Source organism: Nematolebias whitei, chromosome 21, assembly GCF_014905685.2.
Source record: "Nematolebias whitei isolate Nwh7 chromosome 21, NemWhi1, whole genome shotgun sequence".
Lineage (NCBI taxonomy): Eukaryota > Metazoa > Chordata > Actinopteri > Cyprinodontiformes > Rivulidae > Nematolebias > Nematolebias whitei.
Window position 1 is genome coordinate 32,663,365 of NC_056518.1, and position 10,702 is coordinate 32,674,066.

Sequence of the window (10,702 nt, forward strand, 5' to 3'; positions counted from 1 at the left end):
ATGGTTAGGTTTAGAGTTAGGTGTGTACTGGTAATGGTTAGGTTTAGGGTTAGGTGTGTACTGGTAATGGTTAGGTTCAGGGTTAGAGTTAGGCTATAGAAATGAATGAAAAATTAATAGAAGTCCATGCAAAGTCCTTGTAAAGAAAAGATAGAAAGACAAACATGTGCACGTGCATACGTGCACGTGTACCTGTAGGCTCTGTGCACCAGGTGAGTCAGGTCCAGCTGACTCTGCTGTGTGAGCGGGCTCAGGTCTTCATCGTGCTGGAGGAAGTTCAGCAGCTCAGAGGAGTTGGACATCCAGAAGGTCAGAGCACCCACGATCGTCTGCTGTCTCTGGAGGTCAAACACGTCAACATTAATAACACGTCAACATTAATAACACGTCAACATTAATAACACGTCAACATTAATAACACGTTAAAAGTAACGTACAAATATGAGAGCAGGTGTTTAAAACATATAATTACTCCAGAGCATCTAAGCATCAGCATGGATGGAGCTCTCTATTACTGTTTTTCTACATTTGTCTGATATCTCACAAAACGTGCAAAATATTCCCTCAAAGCATCTCAGTCCAAAATAAGCTACGACTTTTTTAAAATGTGACTCGACTTAAACCAAATTAAAAATATTAACCGTGAGGAAAACTTTAGTGGAGCTCAGTGGAAGCTTGACTTCTGTACTTCCTGTTTCCTTGTATCTCTTTTTGTTGCGCTTTGTTTCCTGTTTATTTTCTGTTTCTTGGAGTTCACTTTGTTCCTCGGCCTTCCCGTGTTCCTCAGTTTCTGCTCCTCTGTCCTTCACCTGTTCCTTGTTGTTTTCATCAATTCTGTGATTATTGAAACCTTTAAAGGATTTTAAACTCCTGCTTAATGTTTAATTTTGGTTTTTTTCCTCCCAAACTGTGACACACCAACTTTTCAATTAACTCTATTCTACAATCATCATTCATTGTTCAAATTATTCATATTTTTTTGTCTTTATTCACTCAGTGTTTTTTATTCGCCCGTTGAAGGCGGCTCATTACAAGACGGTCGGTCCGTCCGTAAACTTTCCCTTGTCCCGCTCGTAGCTTCAGATCCGTTCCAAGATAATTTAACAAAACATCATACACATCTACATCTTCTCTAGACGGAGTGTCATGTACACACTTCATCACCCCGTTTTAAAATCAAGGTCATAAATCAAGGTCAACATTTAAACAAGGTTTATTCATTCAACCTTTATGCTTGTAAAGTTCATTTCTATAGATTGCTGTTCAACAGATTGTTGTACAACAGATTGCTGTACAACAGATTGCTGTACAACAGATTGCTGTATACGACAGACTGCTGTATACGACAGGTTGCTGTACACGACAGGTTGCTGTACACGACAGGTTGCTTTATACGACAGGTTGCTGTACACGACAGGTTGCTGTACACGACAGGTTGCTGTACACGACAGGTTGCTGTACACGACAGGTTGCTGTATACGACAGGTTGCTTTATACCACAGGTTGCTGTACACGACAGGTTGCTGTACACGACAGGTTGCTGTACACGACAGGTTGCTGTATACGACAGGTTGCTGTATACGACAGGTTGCTGTATACGACAGGTTGCTGTACACGACAGGTTGCTTTATACCACAGGTTGCTGTACACGACAGGTTGCTGTACACGACAGGTTGCTTTATACAACAGGTTGCTGTACACGACAGGTTGCTGTACACGACAGGTTGCTTTATACAACAGGTTGCTGTACACGACAGGTAAAGCAAATGTTTTTTTAGGCTTATTTTTTAGTCTGTTTCTGTCCGCCTCTCATTAACATGGCAGTCAGGGAGTGACGTGTGTGGTTACCATGGTGATCATATCTCCGTGTTCTGAAGTGTGCATGTAGGTTCTGTCCTGTTGCTGTTATTAATAAAAACAACATTTTGTTGGCGTTTTGGGCCGTAGCTGTGTTGGATGTCGTGTAGTGGTCGTCTGCTGACGACTGAACCAACAATTACATCCTGTTTATGGCACAAGTGACGGAAGTTGTCATGCCTGGATAACGCTCCTCGTCATGGCCACCATTTTGTTCGTGATAGACGTCACAGGGTGCACGTTTCCTGTTGATGGAGAGCCTCGGCTGTCGTGGCAACGCAGAACGAACCGGCCTGCAGCGTAGAGGATGTACGCAGGCGAGAGCTTGAAATGGACTGTGGTGCTGTTGGTGTAATTTATGACTGCTGACAGGAAGGCCTCTTCAGCTGAAACGGTAAAAAATACAACAGGACGGGGCAAACGGACACAACACTGATCGCAACAAAACAAAGACAATAAAACGAGATGTATCTGCACGGAGAAGCTCAACGCTTCAAACTCCTCCTCCACAAGACCACGGTGTTCAAAATTTAACTGTTTATTTGAAAAACATAAACACAAACAATACGTGTACAAAATCCAGTTATAAATATAAAAAAACATTAAGATAAACGATAGAGATAAAAACAATCTGTGGCTCTATTTCTGCCGAAGCTACGAGAGGCCCTTTAGGCCATAATTTATGATGCATCCCCGCTCCTCCTCCTCTGCTTTACTTTACCGACCAATCAAAATTTAGTATAGCTGTTTCTAGGCAGATTTAGTTCTCATAAAGTCATTTAAACAAAATATGCATGTATATAACATATACATGTCATCTTATCAAATATTTATCAGACAATGTTAACACTTATTTCAATAGAAATATTTTTACTTTAGACAATTTTAACCTTAACAACCTTTAACAAACACAAGCAGCATTTAAGCTCCTACAGTAAAGTTTTATTTCACTCACCATTATCACTGATCTGGAGTCTGACGGGTAATTCAGGCTGTTTCTCTAGATGACAACAACAGAAACCTTAAAATGTAATTTACATTTCAAACTTTTAACAGAAATTATTGCACGTGTTGCCTTTGATGTCCGAGTTTTAAATGAAACCAGCTCATGTCTGAAATTATTGCAGTTGTTGCCGTTTTATTCCATTAAAAATAAAACCTCATGACATGTTGATGCTTCCATGATTTGTTAGTGCTTAGAATGCGTTGTGAATGACTCTCAGCTACCTCCACAGTAAATTGTATTTATTTTTTTATTGTTTTACTTTTAGCCAGTTTGGTTTTGGCTATTCCCAATTAGCTGTGGCCGCCATCTTGCATTAGATTGGCTCCCAAGGTTAATTAGGGTTAGATGTATCACTAAAAAGTACTTTTGGAAAATTGCATTGAAGCCCAACCACTGACTGAGTTATAGTCATTACTGTTTTCTAATATTAGTTAACTGTGGCGGCCATTTTGAATTACTTTGAGCTGAAAGGCAAATCATCTAAACCCAATGATTAATTTGTGGAAATGCCATTAAAATCTTTACAGTAGTTCAGTAGATTTTCTTTTCAAACCATCAAAGTTGGTCCCAGTAGTTCCTGGAAGAGGTTTTAAAAACAGATTTTATGTGATCAGTGAATGCTTATTCGTCGGGGATCAGGCTCAGCTACTACCTCACCAAGTTTTCTTTTAACCTCTTGTGTTTTCTAAGATCACCTTACTGAGGTGACCAGAGTCTAAAAGTTCATTCATGAATTACGTTCTGAAAGTTTCATATAAATCTTTTCTGAGGTTCACAAGATATTCAGCTGATGATACAGAAAAACCAACACACACTCAGACCTGGGCCTTCGGCTGTGGGTGATAAAAAGCTAAATGCTGCAGGTAAAATGTGCCTACATGTTTCTGTCACACCACATTGTACCGATTCATACTCACCCTGCAGAGTCTGGCTCGGTTTCAGATCCTGTTCTTGAGTCCTGAATTGGGGCAAACAAATTCTCTTAACGTTCAGCTGATCTTCAGTTGATCTAACGTGGATCTAAAGAAGAGCGTTTTATTCTGAAAGTTCGGTGGTTTGGGACTAAAAGAAAGTTTTACCTGTTCTCATCTGTCATCGTGCTCGTCTCTTTCTTTCCTTTCCTTGACAGCGTCCTCTTAAAGGTTTGAAGGACGCCTCCTTTTTCAGTCTCATGACGGTTTTCCTGTTCAGAAATGATCACACATGAAGCTTTAGTGAAAAGAACTCTAGGCGCTGGTCAGACAGCGTGCGACTGTTAGTTTGAACAAGCGGTACGCCAGTGTCCCCGGTTGCTGAGGGATTGGAACAGTGAATGTTTGTAGTTTTTGAGATGAGTGTTTTTCTGGATTAGAATTGAACAGGGAATGAAGGTAAACTTAAAAGTTTTTGGTGTAAGATATTCAAGTGGGTAGAAGTTACACTGTGGAGAACAGGGGGAAGTTTTTTGTTTGTTTGTTTGTCCGAGGCAGCGCAGAGAGACGGATCCTGGCAAGTGCAGGGAGCAATTTCATCCACGACCAGGAACAACAGAGGAGCCAGAGGGTGACCAATGGTGGTCAAGGCCACCAAAGAATAATATATGGTGGCCAATGGTGGCTAAGACCACCACTGGCAACCATAGCATAATCTGTGGTGGTCTTGGACACCATAGATTACTTTATGGTGGCCAAGACCACAATTGGCTACCATAAACTAATCTAACGTGGCCAAGATGACCATTGGCCACCATAGAATAATCTGTGGTGGTCTTGGCCACCATAGATTATTTTGTGGTGGCCAAGACCACCATTGGCCACCATATGTTATTCTTCGGCCACCCCAATCGTTTGAAGAAACTATATTATTAAAAACTAGAAATCATGGTTTGCTCAAATGATGTGGGTTGGATGCTAACATCAATATATGGTGGTAGCCATCTTGGATTTTGATGTGGCAACCCAATTCATGATAGGGACCTTTCTTAGACCGACATTAGATTCAATTCAATACAATTCATTTTATTTGTAAATTACCGATTTTATTTGTATAGTACCAAGTGACAACAGAAGTCTTCTCATGGAACTGAACAGAAACATTCACATTCATAAAAGTCAATTAGTAACACTATTTATGTAAGGAAGGTATGCAGCCCCACACCAAGATGAAAGTTGGCACGTTGCCTGTTTTACAAGTTATCCAGCTCACACGTCAACTTATAAGCATATATGATGGCAGCCATCTTGGATTGTAATGTGGCAACCCAGTTTTCAAAATGAAAATTTCTTGCTCCTAAACGCAGTAACACACCAAAACTAAAGACACTACCTCACTTATTTTTCAAGTCATCATGCTCACAACATGGACGGACGTTATTTCCATTGACCCCTCTTCGCTGTGCGAGGGCGGTCAAATAAAAGTATAAAGTTAGAGGCTCACCTCCAAAGTGTCCCCGTCTTTCTTCAGAACAAAGTGTCCTTCTCGGCTGTCCGACTTCCAGTTTAACTGGACAATCAAAGGTTTCTCATCTTGGTTCAGTTTACGCTCTTATTCCACAAACAAAATAAACAAACAAGATTATTAATGAGTTATCGTCCAACACAAAACTGTGGACCCCACCTGTAACAGCTGAGGTCGTCTGATAAAATAACATGATGGACTCAGCGGTGAAACATTCATGTTTGTATTCTATTTTTTATACTTTTTACTCTACTTTTGCACATTTTGTACTATTTTCACAATTTATGTAGGACAGTTTTTCCATTCAAGAGAAACTCTTCATTGGTGTCATGCACCTTTTAGTTTTTTGTGACTTTTTGAATTATTTAACTTTATTTGAAATAAAATTTCCCATAAAACACAATAGGATCTTTTCAGTTTCTGTAACACTTTGTTCTCTTTAAAATTTGCTTGCTTTGGATTTGCATTTGTTTGCTACAATTAACCTTTAGCTACTGTTCTGCAATGTTTAGCTTTTAGCAACAGATTTGGTAACTTTACATTTTAGCTGCTGTTTTGCTAATACTAGCTGGAGCTGCAACACATCGAACAGGCATCAGAAGATAAGGGACAGTGTTATCAGGGAGTTGCTGAGCAATCAACGTCAATTAACTTGTCGTCCGTTTGGCCCGAGATGGGACTCGTTACATTTACAGTCACGACTTTTTAAAACGTGCATTTTAGTTAAAGTGATCGTACACTGATAAATAAAATACTGTTTTATTGTTAAGTAATTATAAGGCATAAAAACAAGTGTTGCATCATGTGATGTGAATGATTCTCAGCTACTACCACACCATACTATACCTCAGTATCTGTAAAATTGATTAAATGTAGCCATTTTTTATTTAATAGGTGTAACAGAGTTAAGAATGTACTCTGAAATATTACTCTACTGTGTAGTAATAATAATAATAATTGTGAATTTTATCTCATTGAGGTCTTTTATTTTGAAATGAGTCAAAGGCGGAAATGATGTAATACAATTTGTCCCGGTAACTTCCTCTCCCTCACTTTGCCGCCATGCAGTGCGAGGGTAAGTAGTATAAAAATGTTGTTGGCGGTTTTTTCTTTTTCTTTGACTTAAAAAATGTTGCTATTTAAGTTATAATTTTTTTGTATGCTGGTTGATATAAATTTTACAATGTTATTTTGGATTTTATTTTTAATTTTGACCACAAAAGGAGGAAAACAACCCAAGTTTCATAGACGTTTTATTGTCCCAGCTGAAAGCTAGTTTGGCTCCATTTTCTGTTTAGTGCGCCCTCTTGTGGTCGGTGGCTGTAATGGCGCTGCAGTGATTGCTGCAGAACACAAATGTTTGGTTTATTGTCTTCTGCAGGGAGAAAATGAACAGTGAAGAAACAGTATTTGGATGCTCAGTCATTTGAAGAAAATAAGCATCGTTACATAGGATCAATTAGCTAGGGCGGCCATCTTAAATTGGGGCGACTCCCCAAAGTGAATGTGTTGTGCTTACTTCATGAGTGTTTCGTAAAAACTGTTTAATGGTTCATGAGACGTTTTGATAACGGGCACCTTACCTTCAGTGGAGTGGATCTCATGAAGAGAAAATCCCGTCGACAGCATTTTCAGGTCGGGCCTGAACTTCTCCGACAGAGTTTCAACAATCTCTCGACTTGGAGCGTTGCTGGAAACACGCAGACACTTTGTGGCCACGTTTCCCTTCAAGGGATCCTCAAAGTAGAAACGGATGACGCCATGAAACTCCAGGTTCTGAAAAGGAGGGGGAGATTTTTAAAGCATCACTTGTTCTGTGTACGTTTGTGCTAATGTAGCATTCATGCTATCGTTAGCCTGTTTGTCTTTACTTTTCCTGCCTCGGACAATTAAAATAAAAAAAACTACCTCTGTTCTTCCACAGTGTGACTCCTACCCACTTAAATATCCATGATCTTTACCTTCTGGGGTAGCTCAGTGGTCAGTAATCTTGAGGTTGCGGGTTCAAGCCCAGGTTGTGTCAGGCAGAACGTCCGGCTTAAAACAAATTGCCAAATCATTCATGTGAGTTTGTTCGCTGTGGCAACGCCTGAAGAAGGGAGCAGCCAAAAGAACCCCTCATAATCTCCATCTTCTTCCTTTTCATGTGGTGGGGGCGTCACTGGTGCCCACATCCAGCACATTAAGGTTTACTTACATTCTCTTCAGTTCCAGTCCATAAAAACTTCACCACTTGCTCTTGCTGAGATCGGATGCTTCCCTCCCTCTCCGCTTTGCTGCTCTGTCTGTGAAACTGCTTCTGAGACTCTCTTCATTTCTTCCGAACTATAATTATGGATTCTTTTGACCAGTTGGTCCCTCAACTCAATTTACAACATTTCTTCAAGAGAAGACAGGCTTTAGGCTAGCCGATTTGCTCTGTTGGCACGCAGCTGGATTTCTCATCGACTTGGAAGACTTGATGTGTCTCTGCTGCCATTTGTGGATTTTAAGGACTCATATTTAATTGGATTTACGATAACTGGTTCCTGCTTTTTGGATTCGGCTGGTTGCTGGTTTTATCAATCAATCAAGGAAGTCGTCGCAGCAAATTTGGACCTGATCACGCTGCTTGCCTTTTTGATGGCTTGGTTCGTGTCTCGAGTACCCAGACTCAAATGCTTTGGGCTGAATGGATCAGATCTTGGGGATTTTACTCAGTCACGTTCCATCGGTGTGGTCATGTATTTTTACATTTCTGAACCGAGTGGACCAACACAGACTCAAGTTAGATGTCATTAAGTTCTGCCTGTCCCCAAAACAACTGTTTATCTGAATTTGGCTCCCTGGCTGGCCTTGAAGGCCATCTTATCTGAATTCACCTGGAGAACATGTGGGCTGATGCTCACCACCCCCTTCCTGAGGAATTTCCAACTGATAACCAGATGAAACCAGCTGAATAAACTCTGTGTCATCATTTCAGGACTCTTGGGTTCTCATAGTCGTTATTCTTGGCCATTCCTCGACATCCCTCGAGAATGTTTACGGATCTCACCGGAGGACATTGACTGATTATTACATCCTTATCAGAACTCTTACAGTGACCTCGAGAGCATCTATGATCATGCTCACTGCTCTCGTCCTCCCCCCTCTGCAGAATGTCTACGTCACTATGTGCTTGTTTGTGCGAGGTGTTTTTTTATCAGAGTTTTTTCTTCTCAGGCAGGAAAAAAAAAAGTCTGACAGGAATTTTTTCGCCTCCAACTCCTACATGTGTCCAGTTTCACTACTTTGTGTCTGTCCAAACAGATCTCACTTGTAAATGAGTCTTCTAGGCTCAATGTGACTTATCTGTCTAAGGTTGAATGAAAAAAAAACACTCATCTTTAAAACTACAAACATTTCCTATTTAAACCCCTCAACGATGGAGGGACATCACTTTACATGATCCAAAAACAGATGAAAAAGTTTCACCAGCGCTTGTTTCACGTAGATTTTTTTTTTTAGGCTCATCTTTCAGTCACTGTTCTGTCTCTCGTTAATTTTATTAAAGTTAACACATCAAAGTGTAAACTTCTTTCTGGCTGTTGTTTATTGCCATAATAATTCTGGTTTAATGTTTGGTTGCAGCTGAATGTTGCTCGTCAACATCGATGCGTTCAACACGTTCTGGTTCTGACAGTTTGTCTGTGACGGACTCACCTCGTCAGGTTGGCTGATCTCAAACAGGTCCAGTCTGGAGCTGTTCCACTGCCGGATGACTTTAGATAACTTCTCTCGTTCCTCCGACATCTTTAAGTCCTCAGAGTTCTGACTCGGTCTGGAACTCGTCCTCAGAAGGCCAGACAGGAGAAAACAGAACGACAGAACAGTTCTTCGACCGTCACACCGTTTGATGGAAACTCGTCAGCGATGGTAGATGGTGAGAAATGAGTTCCTCCCCTCTGAGCCCCCTCTGAGCCCCCGCCACCCTCTGCCCTCATTTCACAGGTCAGTGGCACTTTGGTAAATGAGGCAAACTAATAAGTCTGACAGAGAAAGACAAAGGAACATTTTCTGCTGGTTCCCATTTCTTCACGTGCAACGCCACATTGGATACGATGCAGCAAGAAGCCTCGGACACGTCATCGCGCTCCTCGTGTTGTCTGAAGTTTTATTCTCGTTTTCTCAACGACACGGATGTGTCAACTGACTCGGCTTCTCGTGCATGCCGGTCATTTCTGCACAGTTTACACGTCTCCCCATTCATTCTGCTTCATGTATGTGGGGCAGCTTTTGTTGGCTGCGCCTGTTTTCAGGATGAAGCTGCGTTGGAACAAAAGCTTCAACAACAAGTAGCTCTACAGCAAATAAAACAATAAATTATTGTTGTCTGGATGTTGAATCATACAGAGATTTAAATTGTTGTTTTTAATTAAACTCAGACAAGATAGAAGATGTGGCTTTTGGAGCATCTTATCAAAGTTGGTCCAAAACGGCTATAACTCACTTTACATCACAATTTGATTTTATTATAAAGCTCTGGTTTTAAAGGTGGCGGGTAATATTTCTTCAGGGAATGCTTGACCTTCATTTCTTGGTCATGCTTTCACTGGATGTGTTTTCTTCACTGATCTGCACAAACATGCTGTCTGCTGCACATTAAACATATTTCAACAAACCATCATGCAGCAGTCTAACGGTCCAGATAAGCAAAGATGACCTTGGATTGTGACCTTGACCTTGGAACTAGTGTGATGAAGTGTATGCGACACGCAGTCTAATGATGATGTATATGTGTACAAAGTTTTCTTAAGCAAATCAAAAGCAATGACGCAGACAAGCAAACCCTTGTAAAGATTTGACCTTGATTTGTGACCTTAACGTTGAAGCTGGGATGATGAACAGTGTAAATGACATTCGTCTGGTAATGATGCATGAATATAGAACATTTCATAAAGTTATCTCCAACAGATCAGAAGGTATGGTTGGGACATGAGGTTTCTGGATGAACAGATAAGACGTCGTGCCTTTTGACAGACGTAGAATGAAACGATTTCTGTTCCTCAGACTGATAAATGTAGACTGCAGCTATATAGATTACTACAAGAAGATCACCCCCCCAACCCTATCAACATCAAGGGAACTGATGTGGACACTACACATACCTGGGGGTCCACCTAGAGAATAAACTGGACTGGACAAGAAGGGGCAGAGCCGTCTTTTTCTTTTGAGGAGACTCAAATCCTTTAGCCTCTGCAGGACCATGCTGCAGATGTTTTACCACTCGATGGTTGTTGCAGTACCATGCTGCAGATGTTTCACCACTCGATGGTTGTTGCAGGACCATGCTGCAGATGTTTCACCACTCGGTGGTTGTTGCAGGACCATGCTGCAGATGTTTTACCACTCGATGGTTGTTGCAGTACCATGCTGCAGATGTTT

The 10,702-nt window shown here is 40.9% G+C and overlaps 1 protein-coding gene across 1 annotated transcript in view; it reads right to left on the minus strand.

Annotated features, from left to right (window-relative positions):
- Positions 1-9,406, minus strand: part of LOC119427247 (afadin) — a 25,977-nt gene extending 16,571 nt beyond the window's left edge. The window contains exons 1-9 of the mRNA XM_037694827.1: positions 9,378-9,406; positions 8,981-9,110; positions 6,883-7,075; positions 5,279-5,385; positions 3,943-4,046; positions 3,781-3,821; positions 2,813-2,857; positions 2,038-2,243; positions 193-338 (exon numbers count right to left, since the gene is read on the minus strand). Of these exons, the coding sequence (XP_037550755.1) occupies positions 193-338; positions 2,038-2,243; positions 2,813-2,857; positions 3,781-3,821; positions 3,943-4,046; positions 5,279-5,385; positions 6,883-7,075; positions 8,981-9,110; positions 9,378-9,406 (1,001 nt within the window). The remainder of the gene's footprint in view (positions 1-192; positions 339-2,037; positions 2,244-2,812; positions 2,858-3,780; positions 3,822-3,942; positions 4,047-5,278; positions 5,386-6,882; positions 7,076-8,980; positions 9,111-9,377) is intronic.
- Positions 9,407-10,702: the final 1,296 nt, after the last annotated feature.